The 24202-nt window shown below is 41.3% G+C and overlaps 2 protein-coding genes across 2 annotated transcripts; both read left to right on the top strand.

Moving 5' to 3' along the window:
* Positions 1–3260: 3260 nt before the first annotated feature.
* LOC147208875 (N-lysine methyltransferase KMT5A-A-like) lies at positions 3261–7813 on the top strand. Its single transcript, XM_086131688.1, has 6 exons — positions 3261–4590; positions 6250–6412; positions 6504–6696; positions 7228–7305; positions 7684–7769; positions 7804–7813. The coding sequence occupies exons 1-6, from the start codon at positions 4482–4484 to the stop codon at positions 7811–7813; spliced, it is 639 nt and encodes a 212-aa protein (XP_085987814.1). The 5' UTR covers positions 3261–4481.
* A 10489-nt stretch (positions 7814–18302) lies between these two features.
* On the top strand, positions 18303–22662 carry prss23 (serine protease 23). Its single transcript, XM_086101284.1, has 2 exons — positions 18303–18447; positions 20345–22662. Exon 2 carries the CDS (start codon positions 20363–20365, stop codon positions 21491–21493), a length of 1131 nt encoding a protein of 376 aa, XP_085957410.1. The 5' UTR covers positions 18303–18447; positions 20345–20362; the 3' UTR covers positions 21494–22662.
* The last annotated feature ends 1540 nt before the right edge of the window (positions 22663–24202 follow it).

The raw sequence follows: 24202 nt of genomic DNA, 5'->3' as shown, positions 1-24202 counted from the left end.
CAGTACGCTGAAGCTCGGGTTGTGACCAGAACATATGATTCCAGTCTTAAAGGCTTTACACTGGCTTCCCTTCAGCTGTGGAATAGATTTTAAAATGATGCGACTGCTCTATAAATAGCTGGTTGCTTTGGGTCCTGAGTAAGGGTAAGTCAGCCCTGTTACGGGTTTTTAATGATATCCTCCTGGGTAATGGCACTGGAGACTATGTGTGTCTCGTTTTGTTGGGTCTGACGGCAGCGTTATATACAATGGACTACAGTATTCTGGCTCCTTGGTCCCAGTACATTTCACCCTGTTGACTTGGGCTCGCTCTAAAGCCAACTGTCTCAAATTTGGGTTTTGAATTGGACCGGCAATATGGTCCTGTTGATAAATCTTTTTTTTTCTTTGTTTTTTAAATCTTAGGCAGCTGGCTAAAGTGAATTCTCTCCTTTCACAACAGCACTCGGAAAGAGTAATCCAGTGACATCTCAGCTTGATTTCTATAATGCACTTTGCTTTGAATTCAGCAAGCGTCTCCAGTTGGTCCAAAATGCTGCTTGGTCACCGCCTTCCTGGAGCTCATTGGAGGAAGCACATAGCTTCACATTTTGGATCCAGAGACCCCTTAAAGAGGACAAAAATTTCCAAAGACCACCTTTTCATCCAGACACCATCTTAACATAATGACATGAACTCGTTAAATGTCATTGGAAGAAAACGTTTCCTACTATTGGGAAAAGCAATTGTAATATTACAATAACAAATGTTATGAGAATCATGTTATCATTACAAGAACAAAGACATATCTTGTCAGGATAAAACAATATCTTATTTTTCCCCCTATAAAAAGTTGAAACAGAATGATATTAACCCTTTCATGCACCCTGTATCCTGATAACATGCTAAGCCGTCCACTGTAGTAATTCTTGGGGACACAACCCTGAAAGGGTTAAAGTCAAAGTTTAACAAGAAAAGAAAGTTACATTTTAACAAGTGAATTGTCAAACTTTTTTCCTCAAACGATGCCTCTATTCTTTTTGAGAAATAATCTCTATCTTAACAAAAACAAGTAGTCTTGTAATTATTCCTTTTGTTTCAAAAAAATGAATGTCACAATCTGACATGATTGTGACATTCATTTTTAACTGACCCAAAGTTAAAGTCAGAATGTCTTTTTTAATCAATACTGTATTTTATGTTTTTTTTTGTTTGTTTTTTGTTTTTACCGGTGGCACCATCTATATCGTAGGAATGCACTTAAAATATGTAGAATATGACATTTTGGGGGGCATCTAAGTAACCATTCTCTTTGAGAAACACTGGCCCAGATTCCACAAGGTTCAAATAACCTGTTCAGCCATTCCAGATGACACCAAAGAGGCAACGTGTTCGAGTACACGGGCGCACAGTTTACACATTTGTCAAATCACTGACATGCGATGGTCATTATTTCAGTGGATATGAATTTGAAGCCATTTTTGCATATTGGTGAGCCGTGCCATTTTTCTGAAGTCGCCTCATCGTCGTGGAATCCTGCAGACTCGACAAACTAACTGGGCTACCAGTAATGAGAGGAAGGAATCACCCCTCCAGAAAGTCAAACAGGCTGACGTTTAATTTCCGTGGCGGCTTTTCGTGTGCCGCTCGAACGGGGGCCGTTTTTGTGAACTTGACAGCTGTTGCTTTTATAAGGTGAACGCGTCGCAGTGTTTCCTTACTTTCTCCGATGAATCATGCTGGAAAGTGTGAGCGAGGACTCGCAGACAAATCCTGTCTGACAGACGGCCGGAGATCTCAGCGATGTGTTGAACCTTTTTTTTTTGCTGTTTCATTCACCTGCTTGCGAATGACTCATTCGGCAGACAACGGCTGTTGGTCATTAACCACACTAATTATTCAAACCAACGACACACATAAGTCCAGGCAGTTTTCTTTCCATATCGCCAGTTAACCACCAGGGTTGTAATAATTTGGGGATACTTTCATAATAGCAATTGATAATTTTTTGTTGTTGTTTTTGTTTTTGTTTTTTTAATTGAGGTACTTTTACAGCGGTGCCTCTACTGACGAAATTAATTGGTTCTGGAAGAAACGGTAGAAGAAACTCTTAGCCAATGGGAGGCCAGGATGATGCCCGGTAATAGCCAACGGCAGAGCAGCTATAGGTAAGTCGCGTTCAGGAAACTCGGAGCTGCGAGTTACAACCCATACAGTATTTTTACCTTTCGTATCGTGAAATTTATCTCGGAACATGAGGCAATATTTTCCTGTTGAGACGTTTCGTAACTTGAAAATGTCGCATGAAGAGACGTTCGTCAGTAGAGGTACCACTGTAATTTGTTTTCTGAGTGGGTTTGTTTTCAGTTAAAGACCGGTGGGCACGTCCGCCTCACAGTGCAGAGGTGCAGGATTCGATTCCAGCCCTGGTCTTATATTTGGAAATTTGTTCTCACCGAGCCTGCGTGGGTTTTCTCCGGAATGCGGATTGTTAGTTGTTTATATGTGCCCTGCGATTGGCTGGCAACCAGCTCAGTGTGTATCGCAGCCACTGCCCCAAGTCAGCTGGGATAGGCTCCAGCACCTCTCGCAAGGATCAAACGGTGTGCAAAATGGATGGATGTCACCATTCACTGTGTGTTTGTGTGTGCACGTGTTAGCCTGATTATTCGTGTAAAGCGATTACAGCAGAAAAGATTACAATCTGCAATTACAGCTATCAGCCACAACACAGCGTACAGTCAGCATAGTTTTAAATTGACATTCATTCATTCATTCATTTTCCGAACCGCTTGATCCTCACCAGGGTCGCGGGGGGGTGCTGGAGCCTATCCCAGCCGTCTTCGGGCAGTAGGCGGGGGACACCCTGAACCGGTTGCCAGCCAATCGTAGGACACACAGAGACGAACAACCATGCGCACTCACACTCACGCCTAGGGACAATTTAGCGTGTTCAATCAGCCTGCCATGCATGTTTTTGGAACGTGGGAGGAAACCGGAGCACCCGGAGAAAACCCACGCAGGCCCGGGGAGAACATGCAAACTCCACACAGGGAGGCCGGAGCTGGAATTGAACCCGGTACCTCTGCACTGTGAAGTCGACGTGCTAACCACTGGACTACCGGGCCGCCCTTAAATTGACATATGACTCTTAATTAATTCTGTGTTGATGCTCGCAACTCAAAGCAATCATATCTCAAATCATCTCTCCTCACAAAAATAAATGGAAATGCCTTTAATTCGTTCCAGGCCCCCCCCTCCCTTGTGTGTGCGTGTGTGTGTGTGTGTGTGTGTGTGTGTGTGTGTGTGTTTGTATTCATGACATCTCAGGACAATTTTATGATAACACACCTTCACAATGAGGACCTGTGGAAAAATGGGGACATTTTTCGCGTCCTCATATTTCCACGCAGTCTACACTACTCTAGAGCTCACGAGGATACTCCCACACCAAAAATAAGTGATGTCCTGAAAGAGCACAATTTTCAGAAATTGTGTGTTTAAGTGTGTTTAACTTTCGACTCACTTTTCATTTGGAAAACTAGTGGCCAACTTCGGTACCTTAACACACTTTTAACACACTTTCAGTGACGTCATTGTGCAGGACCTCATATGTCATCTTTTTCGGACTGACTCACACATTTTCCCCGCCCTCGTCCTGGTAAGTCACTTCAATTAGCAGTCACACAAAACCCAACATGTGAAGCAGCCAGACAATCCTACAGCCAGATATCTATTAAACTCTCTGAAACAAACACGACCACGCGTGGATGACCACCTGGTAAGCAATTCCTTTTCGTTTATCTTACTGTAACATAGACTTTGTTCAATATAACCGTGTTTAACAGTGCCCACCAAAGGTAATGTCATTCAATTAGACAGCTAGCTAGCTAGCTAGCTAGCTAGATCGTTAGCATGCTAATAAGCTTCCAGTAAAAGTAATGTGGACATGTCCTGCAGGCAAGGTTCTAGAAAACCTTTCTAAATCTTTGACAACACAGTCTGTGGAACTTGATTTTGGTGCCAAATGTTTATTTCAGTGCAGTATTTGTTTTATTTGATTGCAGTTAATTGAAATTAGTTAGTACAGGTAGCCTAATGAAAGTGGGCCATGCACTTCTAGCCTTTATGCTAAGTCTGGTGTATTTACACTGTTTATTCTTGTGTTGATTCAATTGTACACCGTTTCAATGAAAAAACAAACAAACGTTTGCAATGAAATTATAGCAGAATTCAGCTTTGTTGGTACATTTGGTCAAGACAATATTGTGTTACTCTATTTTAATTTTACATTGTTATCTGCCTGACAAATGGTTTGCCCGAATCTATTAATCTGACCAGCAAATGTTTGATGAAATGAATTTTTGTATATTTGAGGAAGAAAATAATATTCCTTTGGCTCAGTACTTTCTGAGCCAAAATAAGTGCTGCCATTGTATTGTGCTTGCTTGTCTGGCTGACTTCTTCTCACTTTCCATTGTAGATGTTTACTGGTGGTGATAATGTCACAAAGAAGAGCCAGACTGAGCCCTGAATCTGAGGCTGCTCATTTTATTTTATCTGGAGTCGACAAGCCTTGTTTGAAAGCCCAGTGGATCAATGATTATAAAGGTATGCTATCAATCTACCTGCTATCTAATTCTTATGGCTACCACACGCACATGACAAGAGCTGCAACCAAAGCCTGTCACAGTGACAGATTTTATTCGCACATTGTATTTACCCCAAAAATATCACAATAAACAACAGCATGTTTTTTTTATGCCATTGATCATATTGGAGCAAAAATAATTGAAGTACTTTTTAAGAGAATGTTTAGCAGCCATTATCATTCAATTCTTGAGAATATTGTATTGCCATGTAGAACTAGGAATATCTTGAAATGAAAAAATAGAAATAGAAATTATTCGGCTTCTGTTAAAATATTGTGCTTCAACAAATATCACAATTCATAAAAAACGCATACTATCTGTAATAGTCGAGGAAAATTAGATGCCTTCAAACTTCCTTCACAATGCCTATTTCACCTGATTGAAGAAGGCTGTGGTAGCTGTTTGACAAATCCACATTTTTATCAGCAATTTGTACTGCCCATCAAAGGTCTCTACTTAGTTTAAAACTGAAAGAATGGTCACAGGAATTATGTATGTCATTATCATTATGACTATTATTGTTGATTGCTTAATTTTTATTTTAGTCATAATGTATCTTTTCTATGTGCAGTGGTGTATATTGCTCAGTGGGATTTCTGATTGGAGATCGGAGGTGTGAAACGCCAGGACAGCTTACAAAGAAATTAGATGAATCCTTTCCCTCCCACAATTGTTAGAGTTGCATTTGTATTTACAAAGAGAAAATAACAAAAATAGAAACGCACAGTTAATCAGATTAAAAAAAACATCCCATCCAACCATTTTCAAACCCATTTATACTAATACGGGCCTGGCTGTGCTGCAGCCGATCCCAGCTGTCTTCGGACAGTAGGCAGGGTACAACTTGAACTGGGTGCCAGCCAATCACAGGACACACAGACAAACCACCATTCACCCTCACAATCACACCGAGGGACAATTTAGTGAGTTCAGTGAACCTACTACGTTGCATGTTTTTGGAATGTGGGAGGAAACCAAAGTAGTCGGAGAAAACCCATGCAGCCATGGGGAGAACTCCACACAAGAAGGCACTGTGAGGCGGACGTGCCAACCAGTCGCACACTGTGCAGCCGCATTAGGTTGCCTGTGACCAAAATAAAAACTATGGTGGTAATGCATTACCAACATTGCTGCCCATACTTTTTTTGACCTTATTGCTCTTCTCTTTCTCTCCCTCAACCATATAATGCAGTTTGGAGTGGAATAGTATAGGAACTGAAATTAGGTTTCGAATGTTATCCATTGAGGAAAAATGGTACTTCACTTGACTTATGATGATCACTTTAGTCAAACTGTCGGTCAAACCGCTGGTATTTTTCTTTGCTATTCCATACATTCTGTTCAATTGAAGGCAAGCAATGTAAACAACTCTGATGTAAGGAGCCACATTATTTTGTGCTGATACAAATTGCTAAAGAAAATTATCAGCGATTCTGATAATTGTTTTTAGTTTTACATGGAATTATTTTGTTATCGTACCACTAAACATGTTTTTTCCCCTCTTTAAATTTTTATTTTTTGGTCTGCATGTATTTGTGAATATCTGATTAACTGCATTGTGTAAGCCTGATTTGGATTGTATTAATCAACATTTAAGTGTCAACTTTTCGTGTCCTAGGACGTGGTGTATTTACAAGTGAACCAATCGAAAAGGGGTTATTTGTGGTTGAGTACCGTGGAGAGTTAATCTCAAGTTATGAACGAGACAAGAGACAGAAAAAGTACACAGAGAAGCAAAATTGTTTCCTGTTTGATTTTGAATGGAAAGGAAGCACATGGTGGTAAGTCAAGATCTAGAAAAACATCATGTGGTTCTGTACAACATTGTAGTTTTACTGGAAAAACATTTCATGTTTCATTGTTCAATTTCAGCATTGATTCCTCCCATGAAGATGGTTCATTAGGTCGACTTGTCAATGATGCTCACAAAGGCCCAAACTGTAGAATGAAAAAGCTGACAATCCAGGATAAACCTCATCTTTGCTTGTTTGCAATTGAAAATATCGAAGCAGGGAATGAAATAACCTATGACTATGGAGATTCTCAGTGGGCATGGAGAGCACTGGTAAGTAATGCCTGAATATACACCTGTAGACAACCAGATCTAATAAGTAAATCATTATATTTCATAGGTGAGTGAAATATCATTTTCATCAACAGTTTATTACCTTTTAAAAGTTAACACAAGTGTCTGTTTTAGAGGATTATTTGACGTCAACAGAAATTCAAAGACAGGAACATGGACTCCACATTTTTCAGTCATTACATTGATTTAGTCTGAAAGAGTATGTTTCGGGTGTTGTCTTTATTATTTGAACTCAGTCGTGTCTGATGTCCTGAAATTGTTAGCTATCAGAGCTGTACAGTGGTAAGTACCATAAAGAGTACTGTACTACACAGTACTTGTGCTGTGAATGTGGTCACTGAAAAAAGTAGTTCAATTTATTCAAAAGTCATATAACTACGACATATTTCTGACACTCTATGGTTGGTATAATGTTGCTTTTCATGATTTCAGTCATGCCCTCATACTTCTTCAGTTACTGAAGAATACTTTTTAGAATATTTCTGATACTGTAATATTGCTATGTTGCAGACACCAGATGTTGGTATCCTGACTGAACCTTCTGGAGACCAAGAAGGGAGTGAGAGATCCACTTCATCCTTACAACAGGTGACTACGTCTTATCATTATATACCAGTTTTGAGTTTACAGCTTTCTTTGACAAACACAGGAGAAGTTATAAATCAGAAACGTGGCCTCTCCATGATTTCAGTCGTCATGTCCTCATATTTCTTTAGACCTGAAAAACCTGAGTGTGTTTCAGGTGACATGACTTTTGTCTTAACCTAACTCTGGAGAGCCTGTGTTCGAATGTCCCCATATTGCTGTTCCACAGAACTGAACAGTGTTAACTTTCTACAGTGTGGTATATTAATCCCAAACTCTCCTGTGAGCTATGTTCAATGAGAAATAATGTTTATTCATTTCTTAATTGGTCAGAATGAAGAATGCTGAATATTTTGACACCGTAATGTTGTTATGTTGCAGATACCAAGTGACGGGATCCTGACTGAACCTTCTGGAGACCAAGAAGGGAGTGAGAGATCCGCTTCATCCTTACAACAGGTTACTACGTCTTATCATTATATACCAGTTTTGAGTTTACAGCTTTCTTTGACAAACGCAGGAGAAGTTATAAATCAGAAACATGGACTCTCCATGATTTCAGTCGTCATGTCCTCATATTTCTTTAGACCTGAAAAACCTGAGTGTGTTTCAGGTGACATGACTTTTGTCTTAACCTAACTCTGGAGAGCCTGTGTTCGAATGTCCCCATATTGCTGTTACACAGAACTGAACAGTGTTAACTTTCTACAGTCTGGTATATTAATCCCAAACTCTCCTGTGAGCTATGTTCGATGAGAAATAATGTTTATTCATTTCTTAATTGGTCAGAATGAAGAATGCTGAATATTTTGACACCGTAATGTTGTTATGTTGCAGATACCAAGTGACGGGATCCTGACTGAACCTTCTGGAGACCAAGAAGGGAGTGAGAGATCCGCTTCATCCTTACAACAGGTTACTACGTCTTATCATTATATACCAGTTTTGAGTTTACAGCTTTCTTTGACAAACGCAGGAGAAGTTATAAATCAGAAATGTGGCCTCTCCATGATTTCAGTCGTCATGTCCTCATATTTCTTTAGACCTGAAAAACCTGAGTGTGTTTCAGGTGACATGACTTGTCTTAACCTAACTCTGGAGAGGTTGTGTCTGAATGTCCCCATATTGCTGTTCCACAGAGCTGAACAGTGTTAACTTTCTGTAGTGTGGTACATTAATCCCAAACACTCCTGTGAGCAATGTTCAATGAGAAATAATGTTTATTCATTTCTTAACTGGTCAGAATGAAGAATGCTGAATATTTTGACACCGTAATGTTGTTATGTTGCAGATACCAAGTGAAGGGATCCTGACTGAACCTTCTGGAGACCAAGAAGGAAGTGAGAGATCCACTTCATCCTTACAACAGGTTACTACGTTTCATCATTATATACCAGTTTTGAGTTTACAGCTTTTTTTGACAAACGCAGGAGAAGTTATAAATCAGAAACGTGGACTCTCCATGATTTCAGTCGTCATGTCCTCATATTTCTTTAGACCTGAAAAACCTGAGTGTGTTTCAGGTGACATGACTTTTGTCTTAATCTAACTCTGGAGAGCCTGTGTTCGAATGTCCCCATATTGCTGTTCCACAGAACTGAACAGTGTTAACTTTCTATAGTGTGGTATATTAATCCCAAACCCTCCTGTGAGCGATGTTCAATGAAAAACAATGTTTATTCATTTATTAACTAATCAGGATGAATAAATTAGAATATTTCTGACACTGCACTGTTGCTATGTTGCAGACACCAGGTGTTCGGATCCCGATGAAACCTTCTGAAGATCAAGAAAGGATTGGGAGATCCACTTCATCCTTACAACAGGTCATTGCATTTTATCATTATATACCAGTTTTGAGTTTACAGCTTTCTTTGACAAACACAGGAGAAGTTATAAATCAGAAACATGGACTCTCCATGATTTCAGTCGTCATGTCCTCATATTTCTTTAGACCTGAAAAACCTGAGTGTGTTTCAGGTGACATGACTTTTGTCTTAACCTAACTCTGGAGAGCCTGTTTTAGAATGTCCCCATATTGCTGTTCCACGGAACTGAACAGTGTTAACTTTCTATAGAGTGGTATATTAATCCCAAACTCTCCTGTGAGCAATGTTCAATGAGAAATAATGTTTATTCATTTCTTAACTGGTCAGAATGAAGAATGCTGAATATTTTGACACCGTAATGTTATGTTGCAGACGCCAAGTGACAGGTACCTGACTGAACCCTCTGGAGACCAAGAATGGAATGAGAGATCCACTTCTTCCTTACAACAGGTTACTACTTCTTATCATGATATACTAGGTTTGAGTTTTCAGCTTTCTTTGACAAACACAGGAGAAGTTATAAATCAGAAACATGGACTCGCCTCCTGGATCCCCCGCACCCTGCCCACCACCTTTTCCAGCTACTCCCCTCAGGCAGACGCTACAGATCCATGCGCACCAAATCCAGTAGACACTTAAACAGCTTCTTCCCTCTAGCCATTAACTCCTTAAACAGTCACTGACGTAGTCACTCTTCTTGTACTACAAATACTGCTACTGGTTACTCTAAAATGGTTCAATGATTTGTTGTTTACGATGATACTAATGCAGCGTGTTATACCGGAGACAAATTCCTTGTGTGTTCTACATACTTGGCCAATAAAGATGATTCTGATTCTGATTCTGATTCTGATTCTGATTTCAGTCGTCATGTCCTCATATTTCTTTAGACCTGAAAAACCTGAGTGTGTTTCAGGTGACATGACTTTTGTCTTAACCTAACTCTGGAGAGCCTGTTTTAGAATGTCCCCATATTGCTGTTCCACGGAACTGAACAGTGTTAACTTTCTATAGTGTGGTATATTAATCCCAAACTCTCCTGTGAGCAATGTTCAATGAGAAATAATGTTTATTCATTTCTTAACTGGTCAGAATGAAGAATGCTGAATATTTTGACACCGTAATGTTATGTTGCAGACGCCAAGTGACAGGTACCTGACTGAACCCTCTGGAGACCAAGAATGGAATGAGAGATCCACTTCTTCCTTACAACAGGTTACTACTTCTTATCATGATATACTAGGTTTGAGTTTTCAGCTTTCTTTGACAAACACAGGAGAAGTTATAAATCAGAAACATGGACTCGCCATGATTTCAGTCGTCATGTCCTCATATTTCTTTAGACCTGAAAAACCTGAATGTGTTTCAGGTGACATGACTTTTGTCTTAACCTAACTCTGAAGAGCCTGTGTTTGAATGTCCCCATATTGCTGTTCCACAGAACTGAACAGTGTTAACTTTCTACAGTGTGGTATATTAATCCCAAACTCTCCTGTGAGCTATGTTCAATGAGAGATAATGTTTATTCATTTCTTAACTGGTCAGAATGAAGAATGCTGAATATTTTGACACCGTAGTGTTGTTATGTTGCAGACACCAAGTGACAGGTACCTGACTGAACCCTCTGGAGACCAAGAATGGAATGAGAGATCCACTTCATCCTTACAACAGGTTACTACTTCTTATCATGATATACTAGGTTTGAGTTTTCAGCTTTCTTTGACAAACACAGCAGAAGTTATAAATCAGAAACATGGACTCTCCATGATTTCAGTCGTCATGTCCTCATATTTCTTTAGACCTGAAAAACCTGAGTGTGTTTCAGGTGACATGACTTGTCTTAACCTAACTCTGGAGAGCCTGTGTTCGAATGTCCCCATATTGCTCTTCCACAGAACTGAACAGTGTTAACTTTCTACAGTGTGGTATATTAATCCCAAACTCTCCTGTGAGCAATGTTCAATGAGAAATAATGTTTATTCATTTCTTAACTGGTCAGAATGAAGAATGCTGAATATTTTGACACCGTAATGTTGTTATGTTGCAGACACCAAGTGACGGGTACCTGACTGAACCTTCTGGAGACCAAGAATGGAATGAGAGATTCACTTCATCCTTACAACAGGTTACTACGTCTTATCATTACATACCAGGTTTGAGTTTTCAGCTTTCTTTGACAAACACAGGAGAAGTTATAAATCAGAAACATGGACTCGTCATGATTTCAGTCGTCATGTCCTCATATTTCTTTAGACCTGAAAAACCTGAGTGTGTTTCAGGTGACATGACTTTTGTCTGGACCTAACTCTGGAGAGCCTGTGTTCGAATGTCCCCATATTGCTGTTACACAGAGCTGAACAGTGTTAACCTTCTATAGTGTGGTATATTAATCCCAAACCCTCCTGTGAGCGATGTTCAATGAAAAACAATGTTTATTAATTTATTAACTAATTAGGATGAATACATTTGAATATTTCTGACACTGCAATGCTGCTATGTTGCAGACACCAGGTGTTCGGATCCTGATGAAACCTTCTGAAGATCAAGAAAAGAGTGGAAGATTTACTTCATCCTTACAACAGGTCATTGCATTTTATCAGTGTATATCAGTTTTGAGTTTACAGCTTTCTTTGACAAACACAGGAGAAGTTATAAATCAGAAACATGGACTCTCCATGATTTCAGTCGTCATGTCCTCATATTTCTTTAGACCTGAAAGACCTGAGTGTGTTTCAGGTGACATGACTTGTCTTAACCTAACTCTGGAGAGCCTGTGTTCGAATGTCCCCATATTGCTGTTCCACAGAACTGAACAGTGTTAATTTTCTACAGTGTGGTATATTAATCCCAAACTCTCCTGTGAGCTATGTTCAATGAGAAATAATGTTTATTCATTTCTTAATTGGTCAGAATGAAGAATGCTGAATATTTTGACACCGTAATGTTATGTTGCAGATACCAAGTGACGGGATCCTGACTGAACCTTCTGGAGACCAAGAAGGGAGTGAGAGATCCGCTTCATCCTTACAACAGGTTACTACGTCTTATCATTATATACCAGTTTTGAGTTTACAGCTTTCTTTGACAAACGCAGGAGAAGTTATAAATCAGAAACGTGGCCTCTCCATGATTTCAGTCGTCATGTCCTCATATTTCTTTAGACCTGAAAAACCTGAGTGTGTTTCAGGTGACATGACTTTTGTCTTAACCTAACTCTGGAGAGGTTGTGTTTGAATGTCCCCATATTGCTGTTCCACAGAGCTGAACAGTGTTAACTTTCTATAGTGTGGTACATTAATCCCAAACTCTCCTGTGAGCAATGTTCAATGAGAAATAATGTTTATTCATTTCTTAACTGGTCAGAATGAAGAATGCTGAATATTTTGACACCGTAATGTTGTTATGTTGCAGATACCAAGTGACGGGATCTAACTGAACCTTCTGGAGACCAAGAAGGGAGTGAGAGATCCACTTCATCCTTACAACAGGTTACTACGTTTTATCATTATATACGAGTTTTGAGTTTACAGCTTTCTTTGACAAACGCAGGAGAAGTTATAAATCAGAAACATGGCCTCTCCATGATTTCAGCCGTCATGTCCTCATATTTCTTTAGACCTGAAAAACCTGAGTGTGTTTCAGGTGACATGACTTTTGTCTTAACCTAACTCTGGAGAGCCTGTGTTCGAATGTCCCCATATTGCTGTTCCACAGAACTGAACGGTGTTAACTTTCTACAGTGTGGTATATTAATCCCAAACCCTCCTGTGAGCGATGTTCAATGAGAAATAATGTTTATTCATCTCTTAACTGGTCAGAATGAAGAATGCTGAATATTTTGACACCGTAATGTTGTTATGTTGCAGACACCAAGTGACGGGTACCTGACTGAACCTTCTGGAGACCAAGAATGGAATGAGAGATCCACTTCATCCTTACAACAGGTTACTACGTCTTATCATTATATACCAGTTTTGAGTTTACAGCTTTCTTTGACAAACACAGGAGAAGTTATAAATCAGAAACGTGGACTCTCCATGATTTCAGTCGTCATGTCCTCATATTTCTTTAGACCTGAAAAACCTGAGTGTGTTTCAGGTGACATGACTTTTGTCTTAACCTAACTCTGTAGAGCCTGTGTTCGAATGTCCCCATATTGCTGTTACACAGAGCTGAACAGTTTTAACTTTCTATAGTGTGGTATATTAATCCCAAACTCTCCTGTGAGCGATGTTCAATGAAAAACAATGTTTATTCATTTATTAACTAATTAGGATGAATAAATTTGAATATTTCTGACACTGCACTGTTGCTATGTTGCAGACACCAGGTATTCGGATCCTGATGAAACCTTCTGAAGATCAAGAAAGGAGTGGAAGATTCATTTCATCCTTACAACAGGTTTTATTTATCAAATCGTTTCATGATAAAACATTGCGTTTTATCAATATATACCAGTTTTGAGTTTACAGCTTTCTTTGACAAACACAGGAGAAGTTATAAATCAGAAACATGGACTCTCCATGATTTCAGTCGTCATGTCCTCATATTTCTTTAGACCTGAAAAACCTGAGTGTGTTTCAGGTGACATGACTTTTGTCTTAACCTAACTCTGGAGAGGCTGTGTCTGAATGTCCCCATATTGCTGTTCCACAGAGCTGAACAGAGTTAAACTTTCTATAGTGTGGTACGTTATTCCCAAACTCTCCTGTGAGCAATGTTCAATGAGAAATAATGTTTCTTCATTTATTAACTGGTCAGAACGAAGAATGCTGAATATTTTGATGTTGTTTAAATATCATTTTTAAAACATCTAACATTCTGCGTTTACCCTGAAACAAAAGCATTTTGTCCTGTCTGTTTTTTTTAACCCAACCAGATGAAGTAACCACGAGCGATGACGATTTGAGCAAAGAAACCAATGCTGACCTTAATCAAGAAAAAGCGATTCTCACTTACACAGAAAATGGTAATGTCCTCAAGTTATGACATAAGACAGAGTAAATTGGTGCCTGATAATCTCAGTCTTTATGCACAACTATGTATGAATTAGAAACAATTTACTACAGTATTTGAAAATGGTGTTGAAAGATGCAAAATGTGCAGGTTGAAAACACATTAGGCCTCGACAGCCGAAAGAAAATTGAGAAATTAGGAGACGATTTGGCACATATAAGAAAGCAATGGTGAAAAGCCACATTCAACTATTTTTGTATAATTTTTCAAAGGCTCAAGCTCTGACACTTCTGGGAACCCAAGCCATGCATATGCGCCATCTACATCGGACAACATGGAAGGCACTTCTGCTTCAACCACCTTTGACAACACTGACGACAGTTTTGTCGCAACCCTGGAAAACATTTCTGCTCCAACCCAGTTAGAGAACGTGGACGACACTTCCTTCTCAATCACACGGGACAACAAAAACACCAGTTAAAGTTAAACAAAAATGGCAAAAATTAACATATCTTAATTGAAGCTGAAGTACTTTTGATGAACAAAAAGTCAAAGTGCTCCAATGAAAAGCAAGGTTAAAGAGCATTTTTTTCAAAATTCTCATTATTTCCTGGAATATCTTATTTTGCATTTTTAACATTTGCAATGCCATTTTTAATAAATAATGCCTTCTTTTACAGGTGGGAATAAGAGACGTACGTGGACAGATGATGAAGTGAAGGCTGTTGAGAGACATATGTTTGATTTCATAACAAGCCATAACGTTCCAGGTAAAACGAGCTGTGAGTCCTGTCTCCACGCAGAGCTAGTAGCTCTGAAAGACAGAGACTGGGTGTCCATCAAAAACTACATCCACAACAGGATAACTGCATTAAAAAGGGAAATGAATAGATAGTCCATTGAAATGCGAGCACGCCTGGGTACATTTCAGTTCAAGTTAACTATAGCAATAGCAATGGTGCATTTAGGGTGGGATGGTCAATTACGGATTTCATATTTGTTGTTGAATACTGTTTCACATTTATTGTTTCATGAGCTTCAAGAGCAAATTGGAAAATCCTTGGAGATGTACGAACATGTAAGGTATACTGTATATCAGGCATGTCCCGATCTGGGCCGGGAGGGCAACTGTCGTGCCTGTTTTCCAGCTCTCGCAGCTGCATCACACCTGATTCAGATGATCAGTTCAACAGTCAGCTCTGATGCAGCATTAGAACATCCTGGGAGAGCTGGAAAACAAAAAGACAGCGGCCCTCGAGGACCGACTTTGGACACCCCTGCTGTATATAAACGTACGTACAATATACAAACTTCTCACAAAAGATAGGCTTATTAGGTTTGAGGTGATATTTCAGAAAAACCCTAAAACATTTGAATTCATCCTATTTCAAGAATTTCAATACTTTTTGAAAAGTTGCTTTTGTCTAACAGGTAGCTAAAGAAGAAGTTGCTACACACATGGCACAATATATGGCCACATTTATTAAAAATTCTTCATCACAGTATTCACATTTTGACATAATCTTCTTCAGTTCAAACAACCCTCATTTATTGCACTGCCTTGTGTCATGGAGAGGAGGTGGCATGTTTTCTGTGTTCATAATTTCATATTTGTCAGCAATTAAAAAATAAGAAAGTGGACTGACCACATATTTAACTGTCTCTTCTTCTTCACAGCTTAGTTTTACTGTCTTGTATTATTACCATGAATATCAACGACTGTTTGGCACATTCGCCTCATAGTTCAGCAATTGATAGTTTGAATCTGGGCTTCCTTCCTTTGTAGAGTTCTCCCCGTGCCCGAGCATGACAATTGGACACATGTGCCTAACATATACTGTTGGTATGTAACAGGAGTCAATCTAAAAATTACACACTTTACTCTTAGCTGGTCTTCATAAGTCATATATACTTGAAAATGATGTGTATCTAGGGGGCTCAAAATTCACAAAAACATGAAATGGCAGTGTGTTTGAGGTGACTGTCTCCATAATACACAAAAACCAGTCAATGTCCTCATATGTAGTAGTTTTGTCATAAATCAAAAAAAAATTACGTCCTAGCCAAAATCTGAATAGATGGGTGTCTTCCTGATTTTTTTTCATGGTTACCATATTTTTTTGGAGCCTGTAGGACCACGGGAAAGGCATGTACCCATATGTCGGGTGAACAAACGGACGTCCTGAAAATGCACCAAAACACGTATGTGTGTGTGTGTGTGTGTGTGTGTGTGTGTGTGTGTGTGTGTGTGTGTGTGTTTTAAGCAAAACAGCCCTCCATAATATTGTACTTAATAAAACCATTCAACTAGGACTGGCAATAAGGCAACTGAGGCATGAGGGTGTTAATTGAGGCCACGTGTTGATCTTGACTGAACTGTCAGCATTACAAGGAAAATTCATCTGCAAGCAATTTGTATTTAAAACCCTTTAAGTCTTTATTTGACATCCTGGACATCCATCTTGAGGGTTGTGCACACGCATGCGCTTTGTCCTTACGAGCAGGACAATCCAGTGCGCTTAGTTGGATGTCCAATAAATGTCAAACAACTTTATGGAAAGCAGCAGGGAGGACAATGACCAGCATGTTGTCTTGGCCTCACCTTCTTGCGTGAGTGTGTGAGTGAGTGAGTGAGTGAGTGAGTGAGTGAGTGAGTGAGTGAGTGAGTGAGTGAGTGAGTGAGTGAGTGAGTGAGCGAGCAGGTGGATTGTTGGGTGTGTGGTGTTTGTGCCAGAAAAAGAGTACGTGAGAATCAGTGTGTGTAAGAGTCATTGTGTGTTGATGTAAGTGTGTGGTACAGTCCAACAAGGTCGGTATTGTGCCAATCCTGACACGTGTTCTTATCTTGAGACACGTTGACATTCCTGCATGCTACATAACCTTGACCGGGCGCTCTCGTTTGTCCGGCGCCCTCCCGGCCCTTCAGGAGCGTCCGAGGGGCGCGGACTAAATTCCTTGGTTTCCCCACACGTTCACACACATGTTCCAAGGGGAGCTGAAGACCAAGGTCAAGTGAGGTGACCATCCTTCGATTGGCTGACAACCAGTTAAGGTGTACCCCGCCTACTGCCCGAAGACAGCTGGGATACGCTCCAGCGCGGCCCTTGTGCAGATAAATGGATTGGAAATGTAGGATGGATGGATTATGTCACCCACCTCTGTTTTTAATCTGAGTTTGATGTGTATTTGAAGGGTTTAGATTAAATCTTGGTAAAGAACATATCAATTAAAGTTCAAGATTTTGTGCTTGTAGTGCACCCACTTGTTAATTCTTGTTCAGAAAACATGTTATATAATTTTATATTTATGTGAACATTTTCTTTTTTCTGTTTTTGTCCAAAAAATATATATTTTTGGGGGGGTTGTCTGGTTTTATTTATTATGAGGTTTCATTTTATCATTAAAATTATTTCAATAGTTAGTTTTGCCCACAATTATTTTTTTAATTGCTTGATTTGTGTTAATTGATGCTACAGCTTCTTGTTGACTTTGAAACTTAGCTTGTAGCCGACGTGTGCACATTTTGAGCATGACGTCTCTGATCCACTGGTTAAAGGACACTTTGATTCTCTCCTCTTTCATCTCAAACTGCTTCAAACAACAAAGCGTGTGACGGAAAAGTGGTTAGGACAGCACGACTGTCGTGTTTTATGTTATGTGTTGTGTTTATTATTTTACTTTATGTTAACTGTTTTTTTCAGCGCTTTGTTACAGCTGCCGCTGTTGTGAAAGCGCTATATAAATCAGCATGTATTGTATTGTATGTAATTTATCCATTCATCTAAATAGTTTGACTCATTTCACAGAAATTGGAGATGTCTTTTGCCAAATCGCTTCAACTTGAACAACGAAAAAAAATCTTTCTTTCAGAAAGAATCTGCAAAATATATTTTTGTCCAAGTTTAACAAACGACGAAAGTATTTTGTCCAGTGAATTAAAACATACAATTTCATTCTCTTCTAATATTAGACATTTGTTCTTGAAAAGACATAAAAGCAACTATCAAAAAAAAAAAAAGGTACAGGTACCTGTACAACATTTTTCAAGACAGAGGCTTCATTTGACATTAGTCGGCGCTAGGACCACGGGCAGGCGCGCGGCCTGAGGCGCTACCGAAGCTTCCTGACTGCACGCACGAGTGGAGCTCGTGCGTGCCGGTGGGTGCGGGTTTGGGAGAATCATTTGCTACACTCGCCTTGGCTCAGTAGGACGGACGGACCCGCAGAGGAAGCCACTCAACGACTCCGCACCGGCTGCCTCACTGCCGGCAAGCCACCCACAGCCTACTCGTCACATGCATGCAATCCAAAGGACAACCAGTCATGATGTAAACACGGACGGCACATATTCATAAACCAGGTAATATACATTGCACTATATACTTTTCCATTCTCTTTTTATACCTACCTGTCTTTTGAAGGACAAACGACACCTTGGAAGTTGCACTTTCACCTGTGGTGCGTTCATTAGACGTTGAGAAATATAAATTTTTACATGCACACCTGAACGTTACAGACAGACAGACAGACAGATAGCAATATTCGACACTCGTATTCATAATACAGAAATGACAAGTAAAAACAAAAGTAACAACAAAGTAAAGGAAGTAAAAACAAAGTAGATTTTTTGGGGGGGCTTTATTTTTCTATATTCACACGGGACATTCAGAAGAATTTAAATGCGTTTATCTCTCTCGCTTTCGCTCGTAGAGACGCACGGCTAAACAATATACTGTATATAAAATCGAATCTAGGGCTCCTTTATTGATTCCCAGAAGGTAAATTGAGGTGTTCAAGCGGTTAAAAAAATAATACATTCCTCTATTTATGAAATGAGCTACACTATCGTAGTGCAGTAGTTGAGTACGTGAATTCCACGTGCACCAGTGGAGTGTCATATCGTGTATTAGGAGCAGATGTGCGAAAAGAATGATTTTTAAAAAAAAATTCTGACTGGGTTGTTTTTGGCAGAATTTGCATGCCACGTTCATCTAACAATGAGTGGAAGAAGAACGCAGCCTTTCAAACAAAACTTGACTTGTTTGCTTTCTCTCCCTCTCCCTCTCTCTCTCTCTCTGTCTGTCTCTCTCCAACAAAAGAAGGAATTTAGTGTCCACTGTTGGCTCAGGCTTGATTTGGATTGGATCAGGTTGTTTTTTCGGGTTCTGCATTCACGGCCCAACTTTTTTAGGATTTCACAGGAGGGTCTTATTTTGTGTATGTAAAGTGTAAACCTGAGAAGTGATTTGTGCGCGTGCGTAGGCCACACCCGTAGACATGGGGGGGAATAATGTTATTTTTTTTGCCACCTTGTCTCAACCTGTCTGGTTTCACTTAACCACACCTTGGCCGTTCATAGCACAAGTGCCTCAGGCCACTTCAACATGAGCTATGTCTGCTTGTTAATCCATCAGACAAATCCACACTGCGGAGATGTCTCAGATTTTGAACCTGGTGGAGTGAAGTAACCAAGGAGTTCCAGGGGATGCCGTGAATTTGACAAGCGCTGCTCTAGACGAGGCAACGGGCATTCTTTTGTGTTCTTTTAAAGAAACAGCTTGTTTTGAGGTTTCTTGACTTCCTCTGTGTTTTTTGTTTTTGGAATGCAAACACGCGTCCATAAAAGTGCTACGTATTGGGTATTTGTCTTGAAATCCTATTTTACTCAGATAATCTGTAGCACATGGACAAAGTGGGACGTTGTTAATGCGGCTTCTGGAGCCTTTACACTTGATTTGACTCTATAGTTTGGGAACATTTTAAGGAAGTAGGGTAGGTTATGTGGGGATGGTTGGTTTAGCATGTAAGGGTTAAGCTGGGTGTTTTGGGTAGGCAGGTGAGTAGGTAGGTAGGTAGTCCTAACTATAACGCTTTCATCCACAAATAATGATAACCTGATAACATAAGCTGTCCACTGTAGTGACCGCTGTCCCTGAAAGGGTTAAACCCGGGTAAGTCGGCGCGTAACTTCAACCTAACCCTACTAACCATAACTCTAACTATGATAGGTAGGAAGGTAGGTAGGTAGGTAGGTAACCCTCAGTATGAAGGGCTCGGTTTTCTACCCCGGCCCATTAACCCTAACCAGGTAACCCCAAGGCTCAAGATGAAGGGTTTGGTTTCTTACCAAGCTCAGTATAGGTCGATCGATTGGTATGCAGCACCCTTGTTGTTCCTCTGTGAATGTGTCGAATGATTGGAGGAAGTACTGACACAAGTGTGTGTGCGTGTGTGTGCGCACTTGCGTATGTTGACAGCGTGGTTCCAGCAGCACCATGAGTGAGCGTGGCAGCTCTCGCCTACCAGCTCTTCTTCTCCTCCTGACGTTCCTTCTCTTCGCTTCCTCCCTGGAGACTCCGGACCGTCCCCCTATACGCCCCCTGGTCCCCACCCTGGTCCCCCACCGTCCGACACCTCTCCTGCGCTCCCGCTTCAGCGCCCACCCTCATCTGGACTTGACCACCCACTGCAACTCCAGCTGCTTCCACCGCGCAGGAAGACTTCCGGGTCACCAGGCCGCTGACAACTTGGCCTTCGAGACCCTCTACTGGGACGGCTCTCGCACGCTGACCACCGTGGACGTGGAGGAAGAGGGCGCCGGTCTCGTGGACTCTTCACCCAACCGCGGGATCGGACGGCGCCGCCTGAAGCGTCAGATCTACGGCGCCGACGGGCGCTTCAGCATCCAGGGTGACAACTTCCTGTTGGACTACCCATTCTCGGCGGCCGTGCGCATCTCCACGGGCTGCACCGGCGTCCTGGTGTCCCGCTGGCACGTCCTGACCGCCGCCCATTGCCTCCACGACGGCAAGGATTACGTCAAGGGGGCACGCAAGCTCCGGGTGGGCTTCCTCATCCCGCCGTCTGTTAACGCGACTGCAGCGGAACACTCGTCTGGAAAGAAGCCCATGGTGCGTTGGGTGCGGGTGAGGCGCACCCGGGTCCCCAAGGGGTGGATCCAAGGCCCTCAAGACCTCAGCATGGACTTCGACTATGCGCTTCTGGAGTTGCGCTGGCCCCACCGGCGGGCCTTCATGCGGCTGGCCGTGGCGCCGTCCCCGGCCGGCCTGGCGGGCCGCCGCATACACTTCTCGGGTTTCGACAGCGACCGACCCGGAGAGCTGGTCTACCGCTTTTGCCCGGTGGAAGAAGAGTCCAGCGACCTGATCTACCAGCACTGCGACGCCCGGCCGGGGGCCAGCGGATCGGGCGTGTACGGCCGGGTGTGGGACAATTCCATGGAACGCTGGGAAAGGAAGGTCATCGGGATCTTCTCGGGGCACCAGTGGCTGGAGGTGGACGGAGAGAACCGTGACTACAACGTGGCCGTGCGCATCACTCCGCTCAAGTTTGCGCAGATTTGCTACTGGCTGCACGGAAATCATTTGGACTGCTCGCAGGACTGACGTGTCCGAGCATAACTTGTTTGGGAAATAACACCCGTCATAAGCAGAGGGGGTACACGCATATCCAGTTTTGTTACAACTCGGCTGATTTTTGAAATGTGAGAGAGCCCACACATGACGATAAGAAATTCCAAATCGTATTCCAACAGAACAGGGAGGGAAAATGACTCTCATCATGCTCAAGGCCGCAAGATAATTGCTCAACTCAACTCACTTGTATTGCGAGAGCGTTTTAAAACAACACTCGTGTATGAAGAATGAAAATGGGTTTTAAAGATGGACGGCGAGGGGGCTTGCTCAGGATAATCTTGTAGAGACATTTGACAAACTGACCCGATTTTTTTGTAGGTGTATCGTCCACTTAATTGGCTATCTTTCCATTTCACATCCCAAAATCAGAGAGTCTGGAGATCATATGAACTCCGTGTTGAGATAAAGATTCCCGAGCATAAACATTGAACGGGTCTACTATCTATGATCGTTAACCCCGGCTGTTTCGAGAGCATGCCAACAGGTTACTGCTCGAGATAATCTTTTTGACATCTAATCATTGGGCCCTTGCTGACTTTGAATGCAAGCGAGGGTTATGTTAAAATTCGGTCCTATGATCCCCCTTCTTAATTGGTTCGCGTTCCAATTCACTTTTCAATCTCGTACATACTTCGGCTGAAATCTTGATCATGATTTGCAATCTTAAATAGTGAAGAAGTTTATGGTTCTGTTTCACATCACATGAAAGCAATGATTTTTTTCATTACAAATATTGAAGAGGTTGAACATTTACTGACAGTTTTGAGAAAAAAAAAAACTTTTAACAGACCACGATAATCATTCAGACATTTTGAGATTTGACACTTTGCTGATTTGGATCGGAAGCTGAAATTCACCCTAAGCATCGATATGCGTGTACCCTACTCAACCGCCACATATTTTTTCCACTGTACAGTATTAACATCTTTACAAGGTGAGAAACATTCTTCTTGTACATGTCTTTATCCATTTACTTATTTTACAGAGGAAACAGCTAAGGGTTGATTCTACATCTTCCGGGACCCACTTCATTTTTTTTTTCATCTGAAAAGAAACACGTTAGGAGCTTGACAGACAGAATGTTAACTTTATTTTTGGACAAATGCTTGATATATTTTAATAAATAGATTTTTATGACACCACTGGAGTCGTCTGTTGAGCATGGTTTGAATGGTGATGTGGCGCCCTCGTGTGGATAATGAGTAGACTTACAACATGGGCGGCAACAACTGGTTCGCGCATCGGCCTCACAGTGCAGAGGTACCGGGTTCGATTCTGGCTCCGGCCTTCCTGTGTGGAGTTGGCATGCGCTCCCTGCGCCTGCATGGGTTTTGTCGGGGTACTCCGGTTTCCTTCCACATTCCAAAAACATGCATGGTAGGTTAATGGAACACTCAAAATTGTACCGAGGTGTGATTGGAGTCCGAAATGGTGCCCTGCTATTGGCTGGCAACCAGTCCAGGCTGTACCCCGCTGATGACCGAAGACAACTGGGAAAGGCTCCAGCACGTCTGCGACCCTTGTGAGCATAAGATGATCAGAAAATGGATGGATGGATGGATTTGCAATGTGCTTGAGAGTCCCTGACTGGAGCTCTTCCATCTTGCACCATCCAAACTAAAGCGCACGCTGGCTTGCTCGTTTTCAAATCCTGACCTTAAATGCATACATTATCAATATACATACAAACAAATATATGCATGTTTGTGTCCATGTACTGTATACAGTACTGTATTGTATGCATATGTACAATTGCTAATGGATGCCACAAGACGACGGCAAAGACCTATTTTTGTCAAAATGAAATTTAACTAATTTCAACATTGTTCTTTGACATCACAATCCCACAACATGGGAGGAATGTACCATTTTGGTGTGAATGAGCCATTCAACTCATTATTTCTTTTGACACCAACATTAACATAAAAAATTATGGTCTGTGATTTCTATGGGGTCAATGAAAAATATCCCTCCGTTTGTTGCCGGGCAGAAATTGTGGGGTTTCATTTTTAACTGCCCCATCACTTGTCGTGCCACCAGATTGCGTCAGAAAGGTAGGTTAGTTTATCAGAGAATAAAAGAGGATGGGTTACAAAAAACAAAAATCCTACATGGAAAATACTTTGTGGATGCCAAACCGTGAACATGCGGGGTTGACCATTGTGCCTTGGGATCAACATACCACAAGATGGCACCAAAGCAACACTTTTCCATTACACAGGGCTTTCAGCAAATAATGCCAAAGTTTAGCGGGCACTAGGACCATGCCTGTAACCCAGCAGACGAGCTGTTGGCAGCACGTTGACCTTAAAAGTTTTTGGCTCAATTATGTAATGCGCGAGATTCACTTGTTGGTGGTTGTGGAATAAAAACGGGGGGGGGGGGGGGGGGGGGGGGGTTGGGCATGACAGAAAATAATTGAGAACCACTGGAGTAAGCTAATGTCTTAAACTTAAGGATGTATAATGCGTGACAGTAAGGAAAATGGCAACAAATTAAGATTCGGTTACTGGATTGGCTCTTAACATTCATCAGAAAAATAGCAAAAATGCTAATCGGTGTTTTCCAAAGTAAAAGCAGACACTTGCAAATACTTGGATTCAACAAAAAGATCAGTCTGCTTTCAAAGAGACAATATTTATTTTTGAGAGGCTGAAGTTATGAGGATTTGGACAAAAA

This window comes from Hippocampus guttulatus, chromosome 2 (assembly GCF_054856545.1).
Source record: "Hippocampus guttulatus isolate MCC_2025c chromosome 2, RoL_Hgut_1.0, whole genome shotgun sequence".
Taxonomy (NCBI): domain Eukaryota; kingdom Metazoa; phylum Chordata; class Actinopteri; order Syngnathiformes; family Syngnathidae; genus Hippocampus; species Hippocampus guttulatus.
This window is presented reverse-complemented; position numbering and strand designations above follow the sequence as displayed.

What these genes read in the sequence shown, in the direction of transcription:
- LOC147208875 (XM_086131688.1), top strand. Translation starts at nt 4,482, where the DNA reads ATGTCACAAAGAAGAGCCAGACTGAGCCCTGAATCTGAGGCTGCTCAT. An exon ending in GTGGATCAATGATTATAAAG is followed by an intron (nt 4,591 to 6,249) that starts GTATGCTATCAA and finishes TTCGTGTCCTAG; the next exon opens with GACGTGGTGTATTTACAAGT. An exon ending in CCACTTCATCCTTACAACAG is followed by an intron (nt 7,306 to 7,683) that starts GTGACTACGTCT and finishes GTTATGTTGCAG; the next exon opens with ATACCAAGTGACGGGATCCT.
- prss23 (XM_086101284.1), top strand. Translation starts at nt 20,363, where the DNA reads ATGAGTGAGCGTGGCAGCTCTCGCCTACCAGCTCTTCTTCTCCTCCTG.